The following is a 27,936-nucleotide window of genomic DNA, read 5'->3' on the forward strand; positions in this document are numbered from 1 at the left end:
CGTCGGGGCGGGGGGGTTGCCTGGCGGGAAGCTGTGTGCGCCCCGGGGGGCGGGGGGCTGCGGATCGGGGGTGCGCGGAGAAGGGGCTGCGGGATCGAGGTGGCAGGAGAGGTGGGTGCCCGGGGGTGGAGCTGGCCGGCCGGGTTCCCTTGTAGGGAGGGTGCCCTGGACACTCACCGTGGGCCCCGTTCTCTGGCTCCGAATTACTGAAGCGCCCAGGCCCCCGCCGCTAGGTGCCTGGCCCCGCTGCCTGTGCGAGTGGTGCCGTGGCTGGGGTCATGGGGCCGCTGGGACCGGCAGGCTCTGACAGCCGCGGTAGGGCTGGCAGCGGGGGCCGGGCCGGGGCAGGGCTGGCCCCTTTGAGGTGAATCTCCCGTGACTGGCTGCAGCAAGTGGAATTGTCTTTCGTGCCCACTGAGGGCCTGGTGCCCAGAGACCACAAGGAGCAGGCTAGGTGGGACCTGGTCAGGCTCTGCCAGCTGTGCCTTAGGCCTTTCTAAGCAGGGCTGCATGGGCCCACTGTAAACTCCACTCCGCGCCTCAAACAGTGCCCTCCCCCACCCCAAAAACAGATCTATAGGCTGCTGCCCTCCCCCTGCCCATGTCTCCCATGACCCTGCTTGGGCTGCCCACTCCCAGCAGTAGTTCTGGGCTGGGCTGCACGTGGTCTTACTGAACTTACTGCTCAGACTGGGGGTGGGGTGACTAGCAATGGAGGAAGCACTTTGTGGCAGGTGCTATCATTTTGTCCTGTGTTTGTGCACCAGCTGTCACAGTGAGGGCCTGGTCTGTGCCTGGGACTTCTGGGTGCTTCGACAATAATATGCTGTTATCTTCAGTGTACAGAGACTGTGGTCTGGTCTACACCTAAAACTGAGGTCAATGTAGTTATGGTGCACAGGGGTGTGAAAAATCCAGGTATGCCAACCTAACCCCTCCTCCCCCCTGCAGTGCAGACTTGGCTAGGGTGACAGAAAAATGCATCCGTCGCTCAGGGAGGTGGAGTTACTATACCACAGGGAAAACCCCCTCCTGTCACTGCAATCTGCATTGACATTACTAGTTCCTGTAGCGTAGACATGGCTTAAATGACTGACCCAGGGAATCTGTGGAGGAACAGAAACTTGAACCCAGATCTCCCAAATCTCATACTAGCATCCTATCTGCTAGACACTATCCATCCTTCCTCTTGATATGGTTGACTGAAGTCTCCTTAGCTGAACAAATCTTGCCTTTCCTATTCATTTAGAGCCCTGGTAATTGAAACAGCAGGTGCAAATACATTTAGTTCTGTGTGCAGTTCTGTTGCTGTTTTGTGCATTGACTGTCCCCTTGTGGTGGTACTTGGTCAGGGCATCTGTTTAAAAATGATTAATTGTGTGATACATTTACAGGGTGCTCAAACTTTGACTTAGTACTAAAAATATAAATCCAACAGCAAAATAACGCTTTTGGACTTTTAAGATTAAATTGGGGGCAGTGGGGTATGCCTGCTAAATCAGGGCAGCTTAAGATCATCTTCAGTATTGCTTTTCGGTCTGTGAAGACTACAGATTCCAGCATGCATGTTCCGCTGTAATCAAAGCACCAAGAAGTGTAGTTGGCATACAGCACCTCATATTAAAGATGGGGACAGCTGTGATCTGCTTCCTTCTCCCAAATTAGGTAAATACTTTCTGCCAAAATGGGGCCCTCAAATAAATGGTTTTTTAAAAAGGAAGAAAAAAAGTTTGGGAACTGAACCTAGTTTTAAAAGTGAACAACAAGGGGGAACATTAAGTGAGTGGAGATATGTCCCATGAGCTCCCACTAACAAAGCTTGGGGAGGGGGGGGGATTTCATCACAAGAGGGGGAAAAAAATTAGACTCCCATGGAAGTTCTGGATTCAGTAGACTAGGCCCAGAATATATCAGTGGTTGTGTGGGACTTAAAATGGCTCTGGCTTCATGCGTCTTAAACCAGGAGGATGTTCCAGATTCTTTAGCAAAGTTCTAAAACGTTTAAAGGATTGCCTTGTATTTTTGAAACTGATTAACTTAAAATCCCAGTTTCTGATAGTTTCCTTTAGATAGTAATGTCTACGCTTTTGTCTAATTTCCTCTTTTAAAAAATGTAAGAGTTCATTTGCTCTGCTTGCTGCTTCTGTTCAAAGGTCTTTTCCATAGGGGAGAAACTAATTATATATGGGAAACAGAAACTGACTAGTCACTAGTGCTGTCAAATGCGCAAAGTACACTGGGGTAAATAGAGAATTTATTCTCTCATATATTTCATTTTTAGTCATGTTATTTGGGTAATGGACCAAGTTCCATTGTATTAGGCATTGTAGTAACACAAGCAAAAAGCCTCTCTCTGCATCTTTTGTGTTAGTAACTGTATAATAGGTTTAACAAAAAGGTTGAGAGGAATGTGACTTTTTTTCAAGTTGACAGCATCTTTTCAAATCTTGTTTCTGTGCTGAAATCCCTCTTTCCAAAGCGCATTTCTGTTTTATCTAGCTCTGTTTTCACTTTCCAGTTCACTCTTAATCTTGTTCCTAAGCAGCATCCTTGCATGAAAGAATACTACAAGTAGGGTACGTTCTGTCAGCCTATGTCTGAACTAAAAGGAAGCAATGTGTCTGTTAAGAGTTTTCTGATACCTGGGTGCACACAGGAAGAGCTTCCAGGTGGGAGTTTGTCACGGTTGTTATACAAAGCTGTAGCTGTTTTGCAAGCCACACTTGTTCTGCTATTTCTGTGCGTGCATCTCCTCTGAAATCAGGTACTCCATCTCATCTGCATTTCATGTTCTTTGCTGCTACTGAAGTGTACGCAATGAGATCTATGCTGTATGCCATGCAAAAGTAGCCTGTTTCTGCATCAGTTAGCTTAGCATCTGGAATACACTGAAGACTAGATATGCTGTGAGATCAAGAGGAGGGATGTACCTCCTGGATGTATTTTTTTTCAATATCTGTAAAATACAGTAGTAGAACTTCTCGCTTATAGGGACAGATCTTTGAGTGGACAAATCATGGAAGCCTTTACTGTCTGTCTGCAGTTCAGTGACTGCTGGGGAATGTGTTGCTAGCCATGTTTCTGTTCTTTGCGGACCACATCATAGTTGGCGTTATGGGGGACTCTTCAGTGAGGTTATTCCAAAGGGAACAACTTCACTAAGTGGGATGAGTTTTACAGCTTGGGCACTGCAGTGTCCCTGACCCAGCCTGGAGCTTTCCATTCTTCACAGCTGTGAGAGAGGGATGCCCAGTGTGTCTCTTCTGCAGGTGTGTTGGATGAGTGCACGTTCACCTGTGCAGCTGTTTGCAGTACTCCAAATACACACAGACACAGTTGTGTCAGACTGCTGTTTGCTTACTGGTTTGGAATCCAATGTTGGGCAAACACCTGTTTGGTGTCCTGGGCATTGTAGGATCACCTGGAAGGTCTGGCTGATGTGGATCTACCCCAAACCATGGGAAGCCTCTGCCAATGGCACAGCTTATTCTTTAGGTTGTAGTAGAACCTGGATACACATGGTGCTCTCCAAACAACCAGTTTAAGCAACTGTGTTCAGCAGAGATGTCAGACACTCCCCTACCAAAGCTGGATTTGAACGTGGTACTCTCTAACATGGATATACCATGATTTTAAATGTCTGCTACATGTAAACATAGGCTATTAACCAGGGCTGGAGTAGTTTTCTAGGTACTTATTAGCCAAAGGGCTAAATCTAATAGCCAGAGAGCAATGTAAAAGATGAGGGTGCAGGATAAGATCTGGGGGCTGTTTTTGCTGAAATCCACAGCAGGGTGCCCTCTACGTGTACTGCTGGGAATGGACAGTTCCTGGACTCTGCTCGGTCAACCCCATCTTGGTTTGGCAAGTGGCCATTTGGCTAGAAGCCATTTTACAGAGAGTTCCCTCTGAGGATCTCAGAATGCAAATCTGTTAGTAGAAGGGGGGTCCATGCACGCCTGGCTGTGGTAAAAAGGAGGATGCAAAGGGGACTTCTCTCTTTCTCCCCTGCTTGGGAGGTGTGAGAGATTGATGCTGAGAAGGGGGATGAGCCTTGCCGCGTGTATATCATTAGAGCTGTCTTTATTGTTTGCCTGACAGAGCTTCCTGTACTGATACTTGGCGTCAGCATGAGGGGCAAATTGCGGGCACTTAACCACAATAGCAGCTAGCTGAGCATGTAAAAGTTCACCCATGTGCTCTGCAGAGCTCTGTGCAGAAGGTTGCATGGAGTGGGCTGTTCTCAGGAGCGGATCTGAGCCCCATCCTGCTCCATGTATCTCTCACTAGCCCAGGGGGCTCAGGACAGGTTCTGAGTCTCATTCAGGTTTGAAAGGCCCATGACCCCTACGTGCCCTGTTGTGAGCAACATGCTGACTCTGCTTCCCAAGGATCCCAACCTGCTGCGTTTCCCCCTGGCCACTGCATTGTGCAGCACCCTGCTGGCAAGTTCCAGGGGGAGGGATCACTGAGAGGGCAGGCTGTGTGCTCAGCACTAGTTTTCATCTCTCTGCCAATCCGCTCAGGCGCTCAGTGCCATGCTGTTCTTGCAGCAGGCATGGAGCCCGAAGAATATTAACCTTTCAGTAGCATGTCACTGGTGCTCTGCTTGCTGTGATGAGTAAGACTTGATATACCAGCTGCCTTCTGGTCTTAATCCTTGTGCCTTAGCAAGAGGTTAAAAATAAAACCCCAAGGTTTGTCCCAGTTCCCCTTCCTTAGCATCCTTCTGTCTCAGCCTGTGCCCCAGTCCCTGTTCCCCTTCTCTCTCCTGCACCCCAATCCAGGCATGGCCCCCCCGAACTCCAGAACTCCTCTGCTCTACCGCTCGCCTCTTTTGGCAGTGACTGCCTGCTTAGTTGTGTCACTGTAACTTAATGTGGTGCTGTTTTGTTCTGATTATAGCAGCAGAGGCTTTGGCTCTCTTCCCACGAAGCTTGTCGGCTTCTGTGTGGGATCATGTAAGGTGAGCCAGCCTCTGTTTACCGCTCAGCTTTCTTGTGCTGTGTCAGACAGTTTCCAGGACCTGTGTGCCTCTGGCCTTGCTGGGGAGGTAACCAGTGCAATCTGTGCATGCGCCACACTCCCACTGTGGGAGCCCGCTTGGGTTAAAGGTTCACTCCATGCGGTTCTCCAGCAGGGTTCCTCCAGACTACCCTCTAATATATGTATAGCACTTCTTCCCCCAGTGACCCCAAAGTGCAGTCACGTCTACTACCACTGACCTGCGTATGGGGGGGAGGGTGCAGGCAAACTCTCCACACAGTGTTCTCTGCCTGGCCTTCTTCCAGCTTCTTAAGTGCTGGGCTTTAAAGAGCTGACAGGTGTGGGCCGAGCTGGTACTGGCTGGTTTAACACTCAAAGTGGCATTAAGTTCCCAGCTGTGAACAATGTCCCCCCCTTCCCTCAAGTCAGGCCTCAAGTGCGGAGGGGCAATGGGGCAATCTGAAGGTGGGTGGTTCCAGATTGCCCTTGGGGAAATACTGAGGCGGGTTCAGTCTGCACTGGGTTGGACTTCCAGGGATTGCAGCTGTTTCAGGAAGAGATGCACTTGAAGGCTACCTGTGATGTGTCTAGCTGGTTTAGCCTCCAGAGCATCCGTGCTGTGATGTCCAGCTTTCTGCAGGACCCATGCCTTTGGCCAGTCTGGCTCGTACTCTTCATCAATCCCTTGGGGACTGCCACTGGTTTGCTCTGTGGGGTTGAAGGAGGACAGTTGGCTCGGTGAACTTACATGATTAAGACACTTATCTCTCCACAGCAGCTGCTGGCTTCCTGTTGCTGCCCAGTGTGTTACTGAGATGCACCACTTATAGACTCATAGGTCAGAAGGGACCAATATGATCATCTAGTCTGACCTCCTGCACAAAGCAGGCCACAGAACCCTACCCATCCACTTCTACAACAACCCCTAACCTATGTCCGAGTTATTGAAGTCTTCAAATTGTGGTTTGAAGACCTCAAGCTGCAGAGAGTCCACCAGCAAGTGACCCATGCCCCACGCTGCAGAGGAAGGAGAAAAACCTCCAGGGCCTCTGCCAATCTGCCCTGGAGGAAAATTCCTTCCAGACCCCAAATATGGCGATCAGCTAAACCCTGAGCATGTGGGCAAGACTCACCAGCCAGCACACAGAAAAGAATTCTCTGCAGTAACTCAGATCGCATCCCATCCAACATCCCATCACAGACCATTGAGCACCACTCTGGAGCTCTAATGCCCCAGGGCCAGCTGCAAACCAAGCTGCCCAGCCAACCCCTCCAGGACACACAATCCTGTGTGGGGAGCACCAATTCAGTGGCTCGACTCTGCCTGGCAGGCAGAGAGGGAGGTCAGGCGTGGGCACTTAATCCTGGCCTTCAGCACTCGCTCTATCAGCACTCCTGCTGCCTCCTCCACTGGCATCCCCCCACTCCCACCCCAGTCGCTGTCCATGTGCTCAGAGGCTGCTCTGGATCAGCTCGGCCATTCATGATCCTGTTGCCTGGTTCCTGTGCTTGCCATGCAGAGTAACTGGTGCTGCTTGTTATTCATGGGCTAACTTGAGCGTGTAGTCAGTGCGCTTGGTGCCCCACAAGCCATGAATGGACCCTGCCCCAAAGAACTTGCAATCAAAGCCAAAAAGGGGGAAGATGGATTGGACTGGGATGGACTGAACTCTTAATAGCAACATAATAAGCTGTCTTGTGGCCAGTCTTGGCTCCCTTCTCTCTTGTCTCCTGCGCCTTGTCCCCTTTCCATATGGTGCTGATTATCAGAGGCTCCAGGTCTCACTTTTTTATCAGCAGAGCATGTCTAAATTGGAGTTGCTGATTTGCCAATATCCTCCCTTGCTATCTGCATAGACACTTGCTGCTTCCTTATTTGCAGGCTACATATGGTGCAAGCTAATATTCCCGTTCCCATCACTGCTTGTGGCAATAATAGCGAGACGTGTGGGTCGCTGAACCCAGCCCTCGGGACAGATTCCTCACCGGTGGGGATCTAGCTGGCACCCCGAGTCACAGTACAGCCGGCTAGAGGCATGTGGCGCCGGCACAGCATGTTGGGAAGCATGGCGCTTTGCAGGCATACAGCTAGGTCCCTGCCTGGCAGAGTTGGCAGCCTGAGGTGGATGACTCGTGAGTGAGGCTTAATGGGCAGAGGATGAGGGACATGGGGGATCTAGGGGAGTGGAGGGGGAATTGACTCGACTCGATCTCCTTTTGCAAGCTTCCCTGGCATGTTACATGGGCAAGTTCAGTCTGCCTTTGCACACCTTAAGCTACTGGCTGCTACAGGAAGCTGGGCCAGCTAGCTCAGTGATGGCAGATTCCAGAGGAGGAGGATCGTATTTCTTATGGTTGCTGGGGCGGGGTAGGAAGGTGATTAATGGGACAAGCAAGGCTCTCGAGGAGTGGATTATGGGGCTGTGCTCTCTCTGTTGGCTGCCCCTGTCAACCTAACCTTGGCCCCCTCCCCTTCTGGTTTCCCAGGAGCTCGGAGCAGCGCCAAGGCAGAGTCCCAGGCCAGCGATGATGAGGCAGCCAGTGAAGTACTGAGTCACTACAGCAGTGCTAGCGAGAGCACCAGCGTCGCTGAGGAGGGAACCGGTAAGTGAGAAGCAGGGAGCGTGATGGGCGGAGAAGAGCTGGCTAGAACCTGTGGCCAGATGAGGAAACCAAGCACATAAGAGTGCTCTGTGTCTCACCAAAACCTCCCTTTTCCCCAGCATCTCCCCCAAGCTGCGGGGGCGGGAAATTCCAGGCCTCAGTTGTGTAAAGGACTCTAACTGATGGAACACGAGGGCTTGTCCCAGGCCCAGTCACTCTAGCTGACCATGGAGCTGCCTCCAGGTCAGTCCCGCAGTGTCAATTATTCTGATTAGGTGTATGAAGCATATGGGTGCCAGGTGGCACAGCTGCTACTCTTCTTCCTGGGACCGGATATGGGGGTTGGCACTGGGGCCCGAGGTGGGAAGAACGTGTCCATCTGGCTGCTCAGTGTTTGACTCTGGCTGTTGCTTGCAGGGAGTGATGCTGTGGACGAGCAGGCCCAGCAGGAGGAGGTGGAAGACAAACTGAAGGAGTGCATTGACAATGTGACGGACAAGAGGTGAGATGGGATGGCCCAGACCAAGGCTTCCTCCTGTTCCTCAGCCCTTGCCCTTCCTTGGGGAAAGCACAGATGATCAGCATGCTTCAGCTGTACTGGGAGCTCTCACCTCCTCTCTCGCCCTTCTCTCCAGAATCCTTGCAATGAGTGTCAGTAGGTGTCAGGAGCTCTGTGCGACCCTTTGCTCCTAGTAGGTGCAGCATGCTAGTGGGCTCAGCCAGACAGGGAGGAGCCTTGAGAGCTTGTCTGGATTTCATCCCTGATGGGAGCCATGGCAGATAGGGTGCACAGGCAGCTCCCCTGGGATCTTGTCTTGTACAGCCCTGGAGAAAGTACTTCTGTTCCTCCTCTAGCTGCAGTGAGGCCAGACTGGACAGGACTCCCCTGGGCTGCTGTGGAGCAACCCTTAGAAGAATGTAATCATAGCAGGCACCCCCTTTACTCCGCAGCCCTGCTGGGCTGGGCACCTCCCTCAAGAGGGGTAAGCTGGCCTTGGAAGGGGTGTGCTCTACACCCCGTGTTCAGAAGAACCCATTGGAATGGTGACTCACCCTTTTCTCAAGGCTTCCCTGGCTTGGGAGGTTTTTCAGCCCTTTGGGATTGGCCCCAGAATGTCTTCCCTCCCCTCGCCAAGGCTTCCTGTCTACAAGGAAGCTGATCTAGGTGATGGGGTGGCCCTTGCCAGCCTTTTCAAGTCCCCACCTTACCCTCAATGTCTAGCACAGTGTATCTTTTCCAGCACCAGGACCCGGCAGGTAGCCCTGGAGAGCCTGCGGCTGGCTTTCTCCTGCAAGACGCTCTTTGACTTCTTGTTGGAACGCAGGCTCACACTCACAGACTCCTTGGAGAAGTGCCTGAAGAAAGGTAAGGCTACCCCTGCCCTTCCAGCCCTGGGAAGGCCCTCCGTAGCAGTGGGGCCACCATCTTTCCTGCAGATCTGGCCCCTTGGTGTGAAACCAGTCTTTATCTGCAGCCTAGATCTTCTCCTCACCTCAGCAGATCATAGGAGGAGCACCCACAGAGCATCAGCTGCAGGGGGGTGGGGTAAGTAGCAGGAGCAGAGAGACCCAAGAGGGACAACCAGCAGAACATGCAGTGCCTTGAAACAAAACCTTTGCCTACTTTTCCCTTGCCTGCCTGGGCCAGCCCCGAATGCAGGAACTAGCTCCCTCCTACAGCAGGAGCACTGGTTTCTTCACTCTGCTCTGGGTGAGTTGAAAAACTCAAATCTATCAAAGAAATCAGCTTGGCTGAGAGTCCCCTTCAGTCTCAGGAGACCAGCCCGAAGTGCTGAGCAAAGTTCTGCTTTGCCTGCATTGGACATTCACCTCCATCCAGCAGCTGAGGGTGTCGGTGCACCTCACTGCATGTTCCTTGGTTGCATGCATGTGCCCTGGGCTGCTCTGGCACTTGAGGCGGCCTCCCAGGTGGAAGAAGGGAGAAGATCTTGAGGCTGACGGAGGTTCTCTTCTCCTGCCCCGCAGGTAAAGGGGAGGAACAGTCTCTAGCTGCTAGCGTTCTCACACTACTGTGCCTTCAGATGGGCTCGGGCCCCGAGGGGGAGGAAGTGTTCCGCAGCCTGAAGCCCCTCCTCATCAGCATCCTGACTGACTCCTCGGCCAGCCCCATCGCTCGCCAGAGTGTAAGTTGCAAGTTTCCGGGACACGGGAGCCCAGCTGGGTTCCAGGGGCGCAGAGCAGAGAGCAGTGCTGATGTGCTTTAAAGAGATCCGTGTGCTGTGTGGAGCTGAGTCTCCCTGGCACCTGTGTCTGTCTTGGGTTAACTCTAGGCTTGTGGCAGGACTGTGACTGGGTTATCACGGAATGTGTGAAACTGACCAGTGGCTGTGGAATGCAGCATTTGCTTTCTACCAGTTCCAGCTGCTACAGGGAGGAATGCAGCTGCGGGTGTGATGGGGAGATGTGGCTCTGAGACAGGCTGAATGCTGGTCCTGGCTGGGCAAGCCTGCTTTTGGACTCGCTCACACTGAGCCTGCAGACCTGGCCACCGGGAGAACGGAACAGACTCAATACTATGTCAGAGGATGGGCTGGGACAGAGTCCTCTCTCCCCTGAATCCCCATTCTCTTCCCATCTCTGCTCTGTTGGTGGTCTCGTCTACAAGGCTGGCTCCGTGATCCAGGGGATGAAACCATTCGGGAGCGGGAGGGAACACTCCAGAAATGAGATGTGGAGGCCTGACCTTCCCCCTCCATCCAACGTACCTGGATCCAGGGACACGGGCTAGAGGAATCAAAGCAGGCGGGCCAGCCCCAGGGATGCAGAGACAGGAGACCTCCCTCCTGAGCTGCCTTGTGTGCTGTCCCTCAGGGCGACACCCCAATCCATGCTCTGCTAGGAATCAGACTGCAGCTTGCCCTGGTCACAGGGTGCCCAGGCTCCTGACCACGTTGAATCCTTAGCTTCACGTGCCACGGGGTGCGGCTTTGGAACGTGCTGAAGTAACAACCACCCTCTTAGCCAGCACCAGGGTATGAACCGGAAGCTGCCAGCACTAAACAAAGTGTCTCCAGCTTGGGCTGCAGATCCAGGGCTCCCTAGCTGGGCTGTGACACTCCTAGCCTCTCCCCAACCCCCAGAGGTGACACCCCCACCTTGAGCAGTGCTGCTTGTGTGGTGTGCTCCCACAAGGAGAACAGCCTCGGCCTTACTGATTACAAGTGGTTCGTTGTCAGCCCAGTTTCTTGGCCCCTATGGGATCACGCAACCCAACTGCCTCCGCTTGGCCTCCTCCCTGGCATGCTCCCTGGCCAGCGATCGACTGGGCCTGGGAGGCTGGACCAGTGTCTTGCCCATAGACAGGTCCCTGCAGGGCACCGGTGACGTAACACTAGCAGGCAGCGTGAGGGCAGCTTGCCCTGCCTTGTGCCTGTGTGGCGGAGAGAGAGCTCCTAGGCTGGCCACCAGCAGCAAATCACCCGAACACAGTCTGCTTCTGCTCTGTGCCCCCTGCATTCTGCCAGTGTGGGGCACACCAAGAGCCATGGAGGCCAGGAGCGGGGCCAGATCAGCCAGCGCAAGGCCTGGTGTGAACAGAGGGCTTCCTGGCCATTTCCCACAGGAGGGGAGGTGCCTAGCATAGCCCTAGAGCAAAGGTGCCTGTGTTAGCTCGTGGCACCAGAGGGTTTTACCGGAGGGTGGCTTGGAAGGAGTTTGGCACTGGGACCTAGGGGCAGGAATTGACCCTGCATGACTTTCCATAACCCGCTCCTCTTCCTATCTAGTGTGCCACGGCCCTGGGTATGTGCTGCTACATCGCTGCTGCGGATGTGGAGGTAACTATGCCGTGGGCTAGCACCCAATGGGTGCTTTAAATGGAGAAGCCAGGGAAGTCTGCTCAGCCCCACCAGGGTTGGGTGTCTCCTGCCTTCCACACCCCAGAGCCAGATGCACCAACCCATCACTGCCACCATCTCGAGGGGTGCAGCAGTTGCTACCGCTCATCACGTGGCTGCTTCAGGGAAGGTGGTCTTAGACCTTCTTGTCTGCAGTGTTGTTGTACCAGCCTGGGGGTTCTGCCTGGCTGCTGTCCCTGCCCTGGAAATGTCCAGTTCACCAGTCAGCTGGCTCTGCCTAGTTGGGTGATGGGATGTCTCCCCTCTGGTAGGGGAAGGGCTGTGATCCTCATGCTGTTACTAAAGCAGCTGTTCAGAGGAGAGCAGCGTCCTGTCCCCCATGATCAGACCCACCCTCGGGAGGGACCCAGGTAACTAGCTGTCATGTCGCATAGGATGCAGGAGTCTTCAGCCCTCATCTTCGTGTCCTTGCACCTCCAGCTGCTGCCAGTTATCCACAGGCAGCCAGTCTCTGGGGCTGGTTCTTCATCTGTGACCAGGACAATGTGGAGGCACCAAGAGACACCTCCACCCCCAGCAGCTTATGACTGGGTTAGGCCTGTCCAAGGAGTTCCTCTGGCACAGAACCTGGAGCTTCTCTGGATAACAGGCTGCTTCTGGGCTGGGCAGTCAACACACAGTCCACCTGTGGAAGTCCTTGCTAGCGGATGTGGTGAAGGCCAAGACCATAACAGGGTTCAAAAAAGAACTAGATAAATTCCTGGAGGATAGGTCCATCAATGGCTATTAACCAGGATGGGTAGGGATGGTGTCCCTAGCCTCTGCTTGTCAGAAACTGGAAATGAGCAATAGGGAATGGATCATTTGATGATTACCTGTTCTGTTCATTCCCTCTGGGGTATCTAGCACTGGCCCCTGTCCCCAGACAGGATACTGGGCTAGATAGACCTTTGGTCTGACCCAGTAGGGCCGTTCTTATGGACAGACCCCGAATGTGTTGACCCAGCTGAGATGCTCTCATCAGAGGCTGCTGGGGCTCATTTCTGCCCTTCGATTCACCTGTCCGTGTAACTCCCTGGTAACTCTCTCTCCTGCCCTAGGATCTGGTTTCCTGTCTCACCAGCCTGGAGGGCATCTTTGGTGCTTCCTGCCCAGATGAGGGCAGCTCTGTCCTCACCCACAGCCCCCTGCTCCAGACTTTGCACTGCAATGCCCTCCAGTCCTGGTCCCTGCTCCTTACCATCTGCCCCAGCTCCCAGATCAAGAAGATTCTGGACAAGTGAGTGACCTGGCAATGCTAAGGAGCTAGATGTGGGCCGGGGTGAGCTGCCATTTGACCCTTTCATGCCAAGGGTTCACAAGGCAATGCATGTCCTGTTGTACTGGCTGGGTGGCAGGGGGTTGGACTTGGGGGGCTAGCTGAGGAACAGCTTGACTGAGTGGAGAAGTGTCCCATCCATTGTATATGGGGAGCTAGCCCAGACTCCAGCACTGGCCAGTTCAGTCTCCATTGTGGCTGGCGAGTAGCACAGGAGTGTGCTAGTCGCTCTCCATAGGAAGTGTGGCAGGCTGGTTTCCTTGGTCTTTCTCCACTCCCTCCTGCCTGAGCAAGGCCTAAGAGGGTCTCCCCTGGCAGCCCATTGTCCTCTGAGATGCCCAGGCGAGTGCAGTGTATCTGGCGCTGGCTGTGCCTTGATTCCCCGGCTCTCCTGCTGCAGTCACCTGCTGAAGCTGCCGCTGCTGCTGTCCAGCGACAACGTCAACCTGCGGATTGTGGCGGGCGAGACCATTGCACTGCTCTTTGAGCTGGCCCACGAGCTGGAGGTACGTCTTGGGGGCGCTGCTAGGGCTCAGGCAGGCTCAGTGCTCAGTGAGGCTCGTGTTGAAAGGCTAACCCTCAGCCCTGGTGGCCAGCTCAGTGCTGCAATAGCGAGGAGCAGAGGAGGCTGGCTGGCTGGGGAAGCCTGCCCAGGGCTCCTGCTGTAAGGGGGCTGGCTTGCTCTCGCCTCGTGCTGTTTGCTTTCCCTGTGCTCCTGGCAGGGTCCCTGTCTGTCCCCTGCTGCCACGATCCATGTCGCTGGCAGGGGATGCCCAGGGGCATGGGCTGGTTATGTGTTCAGTGGGTGGTGTCCATTGGGAAGACTAGCAGTAGGACCTGCTCCCCCACTTGAGAGCCTTCCCAGCCCAGCTGCCCCTATCCAGGGAAATCCCAGCAGCTGGGCTCCAGGTTAACCCCCTCCTAGCACTCCAGCCACGGCTAATCCTGTTCTCAGCCAGGCTTTGAGCTGTGGGGTGAATTCCAACAGGCTGCTCATCTCCTCCAACCTCGCTCCCTCCCATATAGGAGCAGTTCTTCTACGAGGACACAGACCTGCTGTGCACCAAGCTCAAAGCCCTGGCCACCGACAGCAACAAGTATCGGGCCAAGACGGACAGACGCAAACAGCGCTCCATCTTCCGCGATGTGCTGCACTTCATCGAGGTGCCCACTGATCCCTGCCAGCCCCCAAGAAGCTTCACTGATGTGTGTGCTAGAACCGGGCATGCCCAGGGCAGAGGCCAGCCTGGGTCCTGCTAGCGGGCTGCTTGGCAGGGTTCTCTGTTGGGATACAAAGCTCTAGGCCCCTTCAGCCTCTTACTGCCCCGGTCCTGACTGCAGGTCCCGGCTGGCACCTCTCTGGGATCTCTCTGAGGGTGGGGTTGTGACACCATGAGGTGACCCTGCCCCAGTGGGGTTGGAGGTGTACCCTGGCAAAGGGCTCAGTCACTAAGAACTTTGAGTGTCTCAGTCCAGCAGTGCCCAGTGTGTAACCCACTCGAGTTGCAGGGCTGAGCATATGTCAGAATGCCAAGGGGCTCAGGTGGCGGCCGCCAGCCAGTCTGCAGGGATTATGAAATAGTAAGTGGCTGACGGCTATGTTGGCACCTCAGCTGGCCCCAGGTGAGCATCTTCGCCATGGCTCAGAGGCCTGAACATCTGAGGAGAACTACTAGCTGGCTTATGCCAGTGCACTGTGGGTGAGCCATTAAGCTGTGCCTGCTGGGATCTGCTGGGCTCATGGGCTGTGCTTTGTCCAGTGGCATCCCCTGCTGGGGGCAGCTCTTTCCCATGCTCCTTGGCTGCATGTGGGATTGGGAGTGGGAGGGACTGGTCCTCTCCTAGGCTGCCTGGCAAGGCACTAATGCCACCTCCCTGCCCCCAGAATGGTGAGTGCCATGAGGAGACCATCAAGTTTGGCCTGGAATGCATGTACGTGGACAGCTGGGTCAGGAGAAGAATGTACAACGCCTTCAAAGAAGTGCTGGGCTCCGGGGTCAGGCATCACCTGCAGGTACTGGACTGGGGATGAGGTGCTGAGAAGGTCTGGCTTACGGGGAAGTGGGATTGGAGACCCTCCCAGATCAGGGGGAGTGTCTGCTGAACAGGTGCTTGGCTTGCTCCAGGTGACTGTGTTGCGGGGGAGCTCATCACTGGGGCTGGGTGTGGCAGGGAAGCTGCTGCCCCCTCCCTGTGAAGGCCAGAGGGCGCATCAACAGGTCTCGTCTCATGTCGCCCTTAGAACAACGAGCTGCTGCGTGAGATCTTTGACCTGGGGCCTCCTCTGGTGCTGGACGCTGCAGCTATCAAAGCCAGTAAGATCTCCCGCTTCGAGAAGGTATGTTAGTCGGGGCCTCGAGCCAGGCCTGTGGTCCCTTTCTGCCTCGCTCCAGCGCCCCTGCGGGGGCTGCCTGTGTCCCAGGGGGTGCTGGGCAGGGCAGAGCACTGGTTTCCCAGCCCTCCTTGAGAGGGGTCACTGAGCCTAGCGGGAAGGCACCAGGGAAGGGTTGGAGAAGGCTGCAGGTAGGCAGAGCTGTGATGGCTGGGAGGACTCTGCCAACCCTACTAAAGCCCATCTCTGGCTCCTGTGGCCAGGTTGGGAAGAGCAGAGGGAACAGCTCCCCATTCCAGGTGGAACTTTCCCCATGAGCCTTGGGGATCCAGAACCAGGAGCTCCCTTCCCTCTTGGGGCCAGGTTCCCGGGGCCTGTTGGGATGGTGGGTCCAGTGCCAGGAGTTCCGTTAACATGGGACTGGGCCTAGACACCTCCAGGCTGCATGGCCAAGTCACTGGGCTCTCCCAGTGAGTGAGACAGAACCTCACTTGGCCCAAGCAGCTACTTCCTTCTCTGGTGAGGGGATGGCCCCCCTCTGACTGTGCTGGCTAGAAGCGGGAGGATCTGCTGGAGTGCTCCATGCAGGGCTGTAGAGGGTTAATAGGTGGCATATCAGGAAGAAGCTGCCAGTGTTGGCTGAGTAATCTCCCCAGGGAAGGGCTGGGAGCCCCATGGCTGGGGATGCAGAAGGTACCAGCAGAGTCGGCCACAAGCAGCCCTGCCTTGTGCTCTGGGGCCAGCCAGGATGGGCCCTAATGGCATAACCCAGTAGTCTGGTACCTCCCCCTCCAGCTGACTGTTCCCTCTCCTCTCACCCCCAGCACCTGTACAACTCGGCTGCCTTCAAAGCCCGGACGAAAGCCAGGAGCCGTGTGCGCGATAAGCGAGCCGATGTCCTGTGATGGAGGCCGCTCCCTCCGCCGCCTCCTGGACAGCCAATGGACTGCAGACCCCGACCACTGTGACACAGGGGAGGAGCTGGGGGGGTGGGGCTCTCGGCCCTCCCAGCTCATTGGCTCCTGCTGTGCCCCTCACCCCCAGCCAAGGGGGCTTTTAGACATGTACAGACTTGTATTTAAATAGCATGGCTGGTGGATCCCAGCAAGAGGGCTATGGGGCGGTTTTATTTTTTTAAACCAAAAAAGTAAGTGAGTTTTGGGTGTGGGGGAAGCCCCCCGTTTTAGCTGGTGATTTTAGCCTCCTCCAGCCACCTCCCACTCCTGCAAGCACATTGGGCCATCCAGGTGCTGTCCCATGGAAATGCTGTGAATCAGTGCACAGTCTGTGGGGCAGGCTGGCGGCAGTGGAGAAGGGGAAAGGATTTTTGGCTGAGAGTCGTGTTCTCTCCCCTGCTGTGGGAGCTGTTTGGCTTGGCTGGGTGAAGTAGAAATTGGCAATTGAAGTGGCTGGTGAAATGTTGAGCTTGTGGCATTACTGAAGGGGCTATTCCCCTTCCACTCTCCCTGTTCCTCAGTTACCCCCACATAGCACCCATGTTTGTGCCCTGCTGTCCCCAATACAGACATGCTTTGCATTAGGCCCTTCCCATGTGCACAGGTCAATCAGCTCTTCCCCTGCCCTTCCACTAGCCATGAGCATGGCTCAGAATGTGCCCAAGGGGCCGTGGGCCATCAGCAGCCACTGGTTTGAGAGAAATCCCCAACCACTGTCAGAGTGGAACTAACAGAGCCCTATGGGGGTAGGGCCACTGATGAGGAGCTGCTGCTCCCCTCGGGTGCTCTTGTTTTGAGGGTCTTGAGGCTCCTCTCCCATAGCGAGCTGCAGGGGAGGGCAGAGCGTGCAGTGGGGATCACTTGCTGAGAGGGATTGATGCAGTCCCTAGTGTACGGTGAGTGGGAGATAAGATCCCTCCACCCTGGGGAGAAGCTGGAGATCTTGGAGCGAGCGGCAGCCTGCTCCGGGCCCTGGGCCCCTGGCTGCTAGGAGATGAGGAAGGGGGTTGTGGGTGATGAAGGCGGCGGCCTAGAATTGAGCACGGGAGCAGGCTACCAGCACATATTCCCCCAACTCTGTCCCTGCTGGACAGATCTCACCCCATGTTAGCCAGGTCTGACTCAGTCTAATAACCAATGGAGTGCACGGCCTGGACTAGCCCCGGCCCTATCTGCCCCCCCACCCCCGAGCTGAGAGAAACTGAGCAGGTGGGAAAAGTGAAACTTGCCAAGCTGAGGGTGCAAAGGGCCACGGTGGGGGCAAGGGCAAGCTTTGTAAAGGCTCAGTGAGGCATTGCGGGGCTGGGAACATGCTCGCTTTAACCAGGCATTGTCTCTTTAAAAATCCCCCTTAGAAGTGATTCTTCCTCTCCCTGCCCCCTGACCCCCTACCCCAAAACACAGGCAGGCTTAGTGGGACTCAGGGCCGGCTCTAGGCACCAGCATCCCAAGCATGTGCTTGGGGTGGCACTCTGGCCTTTTTTGGAGCCAGCCCTGGTGGGACCCTACAGCCTGTGCTGGGAGGGGAGGGTCCCCTGTTTCTGTAGTGCCCCCTCTTGCCTTGCTTAGCAAGTGCTTGTGGGGGGGAAGGCCAGGAAACACCATCCCTCTGCCCTCCCTCATGAAGACGTGCCTCTCTGGGAGCTGCAATTTCACTTTCTTCTGAGCTCCGTTGCCTGCCTGTCAGGTGTTGGGCCCCCTCCCACTAGCCTCTGCCCAGAGCTAGGGGAATGGGGCCAGCCACCCCTGCCAGGAAGCATCTCAGCTGGAGTGCATTGAAGGTGGCTCCCCGCCTAAGTTGAGGCCTTCCCTATGGTCTCCCTCTGATAGCACAATGGCCGCAACTGGCCCAGGTGCTGTCTGGCTAGCAAGGTCACATCAGCTTCTCGCTGTTGCTCTGCTGGGCTGGGCTCTGCCATAGCTGGGGGGCACACAAAGCACCTGTGCTGGGGGAAAGAAGAAAGACAGCAGGGGAAGAGTGAGATGGGACAGGGCAGCAGCATGGCCCAGCTCATGCTCTGTATCATGGAAGGACAAGGACTTTGCTGAGGGGAGCCCAGGGCCTCCTGGTGCTGCTGTTCTGAGAGACATCTTCCCTCGCCCCATTCTACAGGGCTTCCCTGGAATGGATTGCTGGAGTGGTTTTATAACAGGGTGATGAGCAGAGATCATTAAAAGGCGAATGGCTGGGTTGCCTAGTCTGATTTCAGAGGTGGTAAGTGTAGGGCAGCACCCCCTGCTGGGGAGAGGTGATCAGAGCTTTGGACGTGGGCGGGCTTACTGGGTTGGGACGGGCTGTTCAGGGGAGCGGTGTGCTGCAGGGCCATCTCTGCAGCTCCTGAGCTTATGCTTTGCCTGCACCAGGGCTACTTTCCCCATGCAGGAGCCAGTTATTCTCTCCTCCTGTCTGTGTCTGGCAGTGCAGGCTGGGACCCTTGCCCTCTCCCAGCCCCTGACATGCATGCAGGGTCTGTCCTGCCCTGCCCTGTAAAGGGAGCAAGAGGCAGCATTCCAGCTCCCCTGCCTCTTGCACCTGTGCTGTGGCAGCTGCCCCTTGCCACTGCGGGGAGCCAGCGTGGAGCTCTCTACTGCTCTGTCTCCATCCAGTCTGACCATCTGTGTAACACAGGCCCCCAGCCCTGCCCCACTAATCCCCAGAGCAGAGCTGCTAGGAAAACACTCTGGCTTGATCTGAACATTACAAGGGATGGAGAATGGACCATGCCTGCTAGTAAATACTTCCAGGGGCTAAGGCAGTGGTTCTCAACACGGGCTTCATGTGGCCTGGGTGATGGGGTCCTAGCTGCCTGCCTGGCTTGCACAGCAGGGTCTGAGCTGCCTGGTCACTGTGTGGGGTTGGAGCTGCTGCCCAGCTCTGCACCGCGCACCTGGGGCTCTGCTCCTGGCCCTACTCTGTGGAGGAGGTGCTGGGCAATGGGGGGGGATACTGTGGTTCTCATCCTGTCACCCAGGTAACATGGGAAGAGAATTGGGGCTGATTCTCTACAGAAAAGGCCTGAAGGCCCAAACAAGCCTCAGGAGCTCTTGCTTTCTGCAGCCATGGAAGGTCAGGCTCCAGTGGCTGCCATTTCTGATCTAACTGCCTCTCCCATCTGGCCTGAGCCCTAGGCTCCCCCAGCCACCACTGAGCTGGGACCCCTGTAGCAGGCTTCCTGTTTCAGCCCTCCCCAGCAAAGCAGCTTCAGGGTGTGCCTAGACTCAGGCCACGTCTAGACTACGCGCCGGATCGGTGCGTTAAAATCGATTGCTCGGGGATCAAAATATCGCGTCTGGTCTGGACGTGATATCTCGATCCCAGAGCGTGCTTAGATCGATTCCGGAACTCCAGCTAAACGACCGGACTTCCGGATTCGACACAGCGAGCCGCGCGGATCGATCCCGCGCAGTGAAGATGGGTGAGTAAATCGATTTTAGATATTCGATTTCAGCTACGCTATTCTCGTAGCTGAAATTGCGTATCTAAAATTGATTTAATCTTGTAGTGTAGACCTGGCCTCAGGCTGTTTGGCAGGTGCCCACACCTGGAGGGCTCTGAGCATGGCCTCTCCCTTGGGGGCAGAACCAGCCCAGGTGGGGGCTATGCCCTGAACTCCAATCACAGCAGCTTCCTGGCCTGCTCGAAGCAGCTAGTAGCCAGCTCCCATGAGTCTGTTGGAGTGAGGGGGTTGATGGGGGTGAGTGCTAGCACAGCTTTATTGTCACATACAAAATCTGTATTTAGAAAGGATAAATAGTGCTGGGGGGAGAAGCTGCTGTTAGAGGGGGAGGGGTTATAAATAAGGTGTGACTGGAGAGGATAATAAATAGGGTCTGTGGTGGTGGGGGGGAAGTAATGATGGTGATTCTCATTACCCCTCCCCCGTTAGTCCTTTGCAGGCTGCCTGCTGCTGCACTAGACCCCAGCATTCCAGCAATGGCCCCCTGAGGCCAGGACTGCTCGGCCTGGCCCCTGGTCAGTCCATGTTCCCCGCAGAGAGGGGGGGCTGTCTCCTTGCCCTGGGGTGCAGGAGATAGTGCCTGGCTTCTGACCTCCCCCATCAGAGGGAGCAGCAGGCAAGGCTGCGTGGCTCATGTTTAGTCCCTGGCCTCGCTGACATTCAACCGCTTCCACAGCTGCAGGCTTGTGGCCTTCATCTGCCGCACGGACTCCTCCTGGGCCTCCAGCCACTGGGACAGGACTCGCAGTGACTCACTCTGCAGGACTGCAGGGGAGAGAGGAAACCCTCTGGGTGGTGCTCCTGGCCCCCCAACCCCATCCTGGTCCTTCTTGCCTAGGGCCATGGTCACCACAGGCTTAGAACTCATAACCTGCAGTAGAGGGACCGGCTCTAGCCAAACCATGCCACTAGGGGGCAGGCCCACCCATCAGCACCCACTGCTGCTTCAGCCCCGACCTCCCACTGAGGCCAAGACCCACCCTCTGTCATGCCGCAGCGCCCCCTTGTGGGCAGCCTGGGAGCTCAGCTAGAGAACGGTGATTCTCAGGGAGTCTGCCCTTGAACGCAGGAGGCTCCCACCCACGAGCGCATACCCGCTGCTGCCCACCAGGCTGGCCCCCTCAGCCCATGTCTGTTAGCAGCAACCCATGCGTGTGATTCTGCTCCAAGGTGCCCGCAGCTCCCTCTGAGCCAGTACCTGCTGAGGGCTGTGAGTGGGAATGGAGCCTGTCTTGCCACAGGGCGAGGGTGCCACTGGCAGGGCTCGAACCCAGCTCCCCCAACACATACACCCACGCTGCTGTCCTAGCGTGGGCACAGGCTCGGAGCCTATCCATGGTGATCTCCATAGCTCAGGGTGGTGGAAGGGGCAGCAGGGGATGGGCGGTGCAGAGAATGGGACAGGGCGGAGGCCGAGCTGCTCCCATGGGATGGGATGTGGGGGTCCCAATAACACCCCAGGCTAGCCTGTGAACTCTGCCCCTGTTGGTCTGCTACTAAAGTAGTTCCTGGCATGGCTCCCCCATGGCACCTTGCCACCCGTGCTGCCTCCTTCACTCCAGGAGCAGCAAGTGCTCTGATTCTACATGGGTCGCCCTGCCCCACCCTGCCCGGGTACCGTTTGCCCACCAGGTGCCCCCAGCCCAGTGGGGCGGGGCCAGCATGGCGAGTGCTGAGAGAAATGGTCCCACATACCACTCAGGTACACGGCCAGCATGGCGAGGGCGAGGCTGGCCAGCACCAAGGCGCCGAGCAGGGCAAAGAGGGCTGTGCGGCAGCAGGGGCAGGTGGGGGTGGTGTGGACGGCTCGCAATGTCGGCAGGAGGGCTGGCCCAGCCACACGGCGCTTGGTGGAGTGGGCCTGAGGGGTCTGTGGGGTGGCGGACTGAAACAGGCCATTCCCTGGCGGGAAAGGTTAGAAAAGAGTGAGACACCAGCCCCAATGGTCCCACTGCCCCATTTCTGCCCAGCAGCCCCACTGAGAAGCATCTGCATGAGGGTGGGTGATGAGCTTCCCTGCTGCTGTGCCAGGCCCATGCCATGCAATGGAGCTACCGCAGGGCCATGCCAGTGCAGGCTGTCCCAGTGCCCCTTCCATGCCAGTGCCCATCAGGGTGTAGCACTGCCCACCCCCTGCCTGAGCAATCCCAGGCTGGCAACAGAATCAGTCCGGGGGCAGGTGTCCTGAGGGAGGAACCAGCCTGATCTGAGCAAACCCCCACCCCATGACTGCTCCCTTCCTTCACCACCTCAGAACTATCCCATACTTGCCCTATCTCTGGGGAGGACTTGGCATTAATCACCCAGGCTGACCCCATGCCCAACAACCACTAGAGCCCCAGAGCCGATCTCTCCCCTGCCCCCCAGCACTGAGAGCGTCTTTGTTTGAGCCCGGGCCTCTTCCCCACCTCAGCCATCACCATGCTCCTAAAGTGACTGGGATGCTGTGGTCTGTGTAGTGCTCTGCTGCTGCCCTCTAGTGATGGCTGGGCCATACAAAGGCTGATGAGCCTCCTATGGCCCTGGCTAGCCAACCCGGACCCTTTAGTTCAGGCTAGAGAGATCCAGGCATCAGAGGTTCAATCCCCACTGCCCCAGCCCAGCTGGCCTACAGCATTGCACAGGCAGCCCCTTGGGGGAATGAGCCTTACCCTCCGCAGCCTTGTGGCCCCCAGACACCCAATACAGGTCGCTGATGGAGTCCACCGAGTGCAGGTTGATCTCTGCCAGGTCATTGCCATTGAGGTCGATGGGCTCCCCGAGAGGAGAGGTGTCTGCCTTCACCATGGCATCTGCCGGAGGAGGAGGAGGAGCTGTGAGGTCTGCTGGCTTGGCCCCTGGCCCTCAGCCTGGTCAGTTTCACTCTGCTTCTGGTTAGTTTAAGTGGAATATAGCTAGCAGTGGAGGTGCCTGCAGTGTGTCCTGTCCAGGTTAAATGGCCAAGTTATGGGGCCCAAACCACATCTCTCCAGAACCCATGCGGGGGGGGGGTACCTGTTAGCCTGGCCTCACAGCGCTTTCCTGCTAAGTCTCATCTGGCAGCTTCTGCCCATGCAGAACCCCTTTTGTGTACAGCCTCCGGGTGAGCTACAGATGGACTGGAGCACACAGTCCCTCTGCTTGGTGCAGGTTTCCAGTCCCCTGACCCAGAGTCACGTCCAAGTTGTGTCAAGCAGGCATTGCTGTAGCTTGTAACACCCCCGTGCACTTAGCTGGATTTATCTCACGGGATGCAGCGAATGTGTGATTCCCGGCCAGCCCATGGCAGGACTCAGCGGCTGCTGTGAGCCATGCCCTAGATGGGCATCGCACAGTGATGTCATGCTACCGCGCAGCCATAAATACACAGCTGACTTGTTAATGCCACCAGGCTTCATCACGCTAATGTCCTGCTCTCCTAAAACGGCGTCTGTCCTTAGCTGTGGCCATGCAAAATCCAATTGGTCTGGACATCGGCCTAACTGCCACTTGCCATTTGACAAGCAAAACCTTCTGCAGAATGGGACAAATCATTGCTGAGAGGAAGTAGTTCATTGCCCCACCCCACCCACTCAGAGAGCCTCATTGAGTCCTCCCCATGCCCATCTCAAACCCTTTTCCTCAGCCTCCACAAATTTTCAGGGGCCAGCCTCCAGGAGCTGCATGAGAGGGAGGAGTAATCTGGCCCATGTGAAGTGTATCTGCCGGCAGCAAACACTAGCGTCAATTAGCCCTGTCACCTTAACACTGCCAAGCTGATCCAGGGGGACAGTCCGTCCCAATCCCAGATCTTGGGATTGGATGGACTCTGAGTATGTGCGCAAGCCTCACCAGCCAGGCATCTGTACTAGCTACTGATGAGACCCTTGCGTTGTTCTACTGCCCACACCACAAAGCCAACGGTTGCTCCAGCTTACGTGCCACAGGCTCCCCCTCCTGTAGGGTTTCGTTTTCTGCTTCAACAGGCCCCAGCCAGCTAGAGCCAAGCCCGGCATTAAGGTGTGTTTGTTTCAAGGGGTTTAACCAACCCAGCCCCAGTGTGGGGCTCAGCCATATGGCCAGCCCCCACCAACCATGGCGGGCTCTAGCAAAATCATGAGAATGGCTTAAAAGGCATGAGATTTTTTTTTTTTAAAGTTATTTTGGGGTCTTTTCCTCTGTCGTCTCACTTTGGAGCCTTTTGGATACCTCCGGGTCACATTTTCAAGCGTGTCTTTGCAACTATAATGGCTAGAAATGTACATTTTAAAAAAGGTGCTCACATTTTCATGTGTTCCCATGACTCCAAGAGCTGGAGCTTTAAGGATCATCACCCTTAACACAGCACATCTAACCCACTGCCCTATGTGGTATGTGTCCTCCTCTTGTCCTATCAGCAGAGCAGGGCCGTCCTTAGGATTTATGGGGCCCTAGGCAGTATTATTAAACTGGTGCCCCTATGCCGGATGGCAGCCCAAGCTCACAGCCTGGTGGGGGAGGGGGAGGAGGGATGAGACAGCAAAGGATAATGAGATGCTCGGCCTGCCTCATGGTGGCGGAGAGTCAGAGTTCCCTGCAGAGACTCCCATACCCTCTTCCTCATGCAGAAGGGACATGAAGACAGTCCCTAATTAAAAGCACTAAAACTTGGGAATAAAAAATGTCAGTCACAGGTTTTTTGATATGCCCTGAAGTTTGTCAGAGATTTATTTGCAAAAAACTTCGTAGTAAGGGTGAGTCAGCTGTCCTGCTGAATACAACATTACATATAATGAAATACATGATGCAGCTCTTCTCTGTTTTACATTTTCTTAATCAGTATTTCTAAGCTGAATTTATATTTTAAATGTACTCAAACCTTAAGCCAGCATTCCAGATTACTACATATTTAACTCACTGAAACAAAGACATTATTTTAAATTAATCAGAGAGGTTTAGTGTGTTCATAACAATGTTCATTGCTTTTAGAAAAAGGGAACAGTAATTTACTTTGTGTGATCTCCATAACAAGAGACATGGTTATGAAATTTCACCAACTTTAAAAAAATATGTTTCCAAAGATTTTAGGTATAACAAGGATTTTATGTCTTACTAAGGTACTGATTTTGCTGGAGGGTTCTTTTAAAACTAGTTCATCGGATAGTCAGAAGTAAAGAAAGGGAAACTCTTTGTCCAGCTATCTGGAAGGGAAGGACTGTTGTCCCTTTAAGGGCTCTCTTCAGTGGGGAGTGGGGGGAGAGGTGGTGAAGGGATGGACAGAAAGGACAGGAAGACTTGGAAGCACTTTTTTTTTTAACTATAGTAATTAAAATGTGTATTTTAGATAAGGGAGGTCTTTTGAAGGATTTATTTAAAAAACTGTATGTCTGAAGATCCACGCATTTAAGGCTAAAGATGATTGTGCATCTAAAACTCTATGCAAGCATTTTTTAGAAATGTGATTTTATAATCTTCACCAGCTCACTAATGAAATATTTTTAAAGCAAATTTTAAACTAAGGTCCTGTAGACTGACATGTTCTGTGTAAATATTACATTAATGCACAACTGTTTTTGTCAGTAAAGTCAGAAACTGACAGTATAAAAATTTATTTGGGCATAAGCTTTCGTGGACAGCTGATGAAATGGGTTCTAGCCCACAAAAGCTTATGCCCAAATAATTTGTTAGTCTCTGAGGTGCCACAAGGACTTTTCCTTGTTTTTGCTGATACAGACTAACAGGACTACCACTCTGAAACCTGTCAGTATATACCTTGGGGTTGGCAAATGCCTGTTAAATGGCTTTATTACCCCTTGAATGTCTCTTTAACAGTTTCAATGTTGTGCTAATAGGTCTGGCAGGCTGGAGGTTTTTTCACTTTTAACTACTAGATTCCCTCCCAAGGAAGACTCACCAGGCTAGAGCAGCCATCTGTGGGAGCCTGCAGGAAGGGTCAGAACAGGGATAGGAAAAGAAGAGGGTGGACACTAAGACCCAGTGGTGCCCCAAATTTTCAGGTGCCCTACGTAGCTGCCTATGTTGCCTATGCCTAAGGACAGCCCTGCAGCAGAGCCTAGGATTTGACTACAGGGCATCCTAAGGTCAAGCTTGGGTCTTTAGTGTTGGAGAGCTGTGGTTCAAGCCCATCATGTGTCAGCCAAGCTAAGTGAGGGTTGTGGGGCTGGTACTTTAAAACAGAGGTGCTGCAACTCATGAAGGTCCCCTGCAAGCAGGTTAAGCTGGTGCTCATGTTCAAGGAACTCCCAGTTCCGCCAGCTGCTCCCCGCTGCACGCGCTCTGCTGCCCTAAGCGTGAGCTGATGGCACCCTGGTCTTGTGCCCAACTGTCAGTGCCCAGCCTGGGGTTAGCGAAGTGCCGAGCAGGCACTGAGCCAGCCCCATAGGACGGGGTGGGGGGAACCAGGGGAGTTAGTGGGGTGTTAACACCCTGCTAGGCTGGCAGGAGCGACAGTGCAGTTATCCCTGCACGCTGGCCTGTGCTACCAGCAGCCTCGCTGGGGTCAGCCTGGCCTTGGACCCACCTGCAGCTGCCTGTCCCATCTTGGGCCTGAGTTGGAGGCTCCACCTTTAAGCCCGGCCTCTCCTGAGGTCTGATCTTGCCTGGGGTCTCTGCTCTCCCAGGGCTGGGACAGGGTGGCCTGACTCTCCCCTGGTAATCCTATAGCTGTGCCCGGCAGGATGAACACTGAGGGAGGCAGCTCGAGGATGGCACAGGAGCAGGGGAATGGCTCCCATGCCCTCCATCCCACCCCCTTCCCACACGCTGGAGGGCACACTGCCCCTGATGAGTGCCCTTCCCCCATACCTTCTCCAGCCTCCCTGGGCATCGCTGTGGGGCCAGCAACCGCTGCAGCCATTGTGCCTCTGCCAGTGGTCGTGCTGTGGGAGCCGCCGGAAGAGGGCCTCGGGTCCCTTGGGAGCTGCCCAAGAAGCCGGCGCTGGTGTCTACAGCACCAGCTGCTCGGGTTTAAAATAGGCCTGAGAGGAGCCCACTGAGTAGCTATAAATAGAGGGGGAATGAACTGGGGCGGGGTTGTGATGGGCTATATTAGGGGAATGCCTGGGATGACACCACAGCTGGGGGCTGCCAAGGGAAGGGGAGGCAGCCAGCCTGGGTAGCTGGAGAGGGTCAGGAGAGGGGAAAGGGGCCCCAGTCCATGGCTTGTCTCCGAACCCCCTTCAGAGTTCTGGCTGGCTGGGAAATAGTTAACCCCATGAGACCCGTATCCGCTTCATGGCTAGGAATGAGAAGGGCTCGAGGCTTCTGAAACACCCCCAATACCCGATAGGAGCAGGGACCACACCCCCTAACTAGTCTGAGGCTGGAACTGGAGGTGCTGCTATGGCGGGGTGGCCTGTGCAACTTGGGACTGGACTTGACAACCCAGGAGGGCCCTTCCAGGCTGATGAGCCAGATGGGGAAATTGAGTCACAACAGAGCAGGTGACCTGCCAGAGAGTCTGCAACAGCACTGAAGGCAAACCTGGTGGTTAAGGCAGTGAACTGGCACTTGAGGGACATGGGGGGATTCCCAGTCACTTAGTCTCTCCTTGTGGGAGGAAGAATAATTCTGCCTTGTCTAATTACTTTGTAGGGACTGACCCTCACTAGGGCTGGGTGCAGTGGCTGGTGAGTCCCATTAGAGCACACTGCCTTTCACGTGAAACCCTGTTACTGCATCATCTGCCCTGGAATGGGAGCTTTTGCTGGTTCCAGACACATCACATCAGCTGCAGGGGAACATGACAATCCCATCAAGGAATGGGAATGAAATCAGATTACAAAAATCCCTGGGGTATCCTGGGGAAAGCTTGGAGACCTGCACCCTCAATTTCCCAGGCAGATCCCATGGTCCTTGCACATTCAGCCTCCCACGCAGATATCAGTGGGAGTTTGACGTATAAAAAAGCTGCAGGCTGGTACATGCTTGGTGCTATGCAAAGGAGATGACTGGCACCCCAGACAGAGGGCCAGCACAAAGCCAAGGTACCCCGTAAGCCCTACCAGGGAGTTTCAGTGAGGCACAAGCCTGGCAGGGCCCCTCTCCAGGAGTGACTTACACCCAGAGTGCGGGGAAGGTGGCAGGTTTCTCTGAATCAGAAAACCAGAGTTCACCGCATCTATCCTGGACTGCGACTTGCTCCAACTAACCTCTGCTGAGAACTCCAATCACTGAGGAGCTGTTGGTCCATCCTGGACACTACATAAGAACCTGTGACCCCCAACTGGCAGAGGGCATAGAGGGGCTGCCTAGGGGTTTACAGGGTGGTATGTGAGGGCTCTGCCAACAGTAACACACTGGTCCTCTTAGCCACTGTGAACTTGCAGGTGATATTTAAGGCATGATGGATCTAGGCTGGAAATTCTGACCTTAAAGTTAAAAGCAGGTCGCCAGGCGGTGACAGGCCAGGGACCGACTCTGTTCAGCCAGGGGGCAGGAGATGCTTCCCTCTCTTTGCCTGCTCAGGTGTGCAAGCAGGGGGGGTGTCCTGCTTATGAACAAAAAC

At 55.0% G+C, this 27,936-nt stretch overlaps 2 protein-coding genes across 6 annotated transcripts; one reads left to right on the forward strand and one right to left on the reverse strand.

Annotated features, from left to right (window-relative positions):
* Positions 1 to 811: 811 nt before the first annotated feature.
* IFRD2 (interferon related developmental regulator 2) lies at positions 812 to 18,204 on the forward strand. Of its 5 annotated transcripts, XM_032799326.2 has the most exons (12): positions 6,871 to 7,119; positions 7,474 to 7,590; positions 8,008 to 8,092; positions 8,832 to 8,956; positions 9,577 to 9,734; positions 11,337 to 11,387; positions 12,509 to 12,687; positions 13,127 to 13,232; positions 13,753 to 13,890; positions 14,612 to 14,740; positions 14,969 to 15,064; positions 15,883 to 18,204. In XM_032799326.2, exons 1-12 carry the CDS (start codon positions 7,023 to 7,025, stop codon positions 15,961 to 15,963), a joined length of 1,362 nt encoding a protein of 453 aa, XP_032655217.1. In that variant the 5' UTR covers positions 6,871 to 7,022; the 3' UTR covers positions 15,964 to 18,204. The 5 variants fall into 5 exon arrangements, with proteins under 5 accessions (XP_032655216.1, XP_032655215.1, XP_032655214.1 ...); XM_032799325.2 differs by lacking the exons at positions 6,871 to 7,119; positions 13,127 to 13,232 and adding an exon at positions 812 to 918; XM_032799323.2 differs by lacking the exon at positions 13,127 to 13,232 and having other exon boundaries at positions 6,870 to 7,119.
* A 77-nt stretch (positions 18,205 to 18,281) lies between these two features.
* On the reverse strand, positions 18,282 to 26,423 carry LSMEM2 (leucine rich single-pass membrane protein 2). Its single transcript, XM_032799328.2, has 5 exons — positions 26,235 to 26,423; positions 22,124 to 22,264; positions 21,168 to 21,374; positions 19,525 to 20,237; positions 18,282 to 19,227 (listed from the first exon to the last, which is right to left on the reverse strand). Exons 1-4 carry the CDS (start codon positions 26,284 to 26,286, stop codon positions 20,110 to 20,112), a joined length of 528 nt encoding a protein of 175 aa, XP_032655219.1. The 5' UTR covers positions 26,287 to 26,423; the 3' UTR covers positions 18,282 to 19,227; positions 19,525 to 20,109.
* Between the last annotated feature and the right edge of the window lie 1,513 nt (positions 26,424 to 27,936).

This window comes from Chelonoidis abingdonii, chromosome 16, assembly GCF_003597395.2.
Source record: "Chelonoidis abingdonii isolate Lonesome George chromosome 16, CheloAbing_2.0, whole genome shotgun sequence".
NCBI classification, from domain to species: Eukaryota; Metazoa; Chordata; order Testudines; family Testudinidae; genus Chelonoidis; species Chelonoidis abingdonii.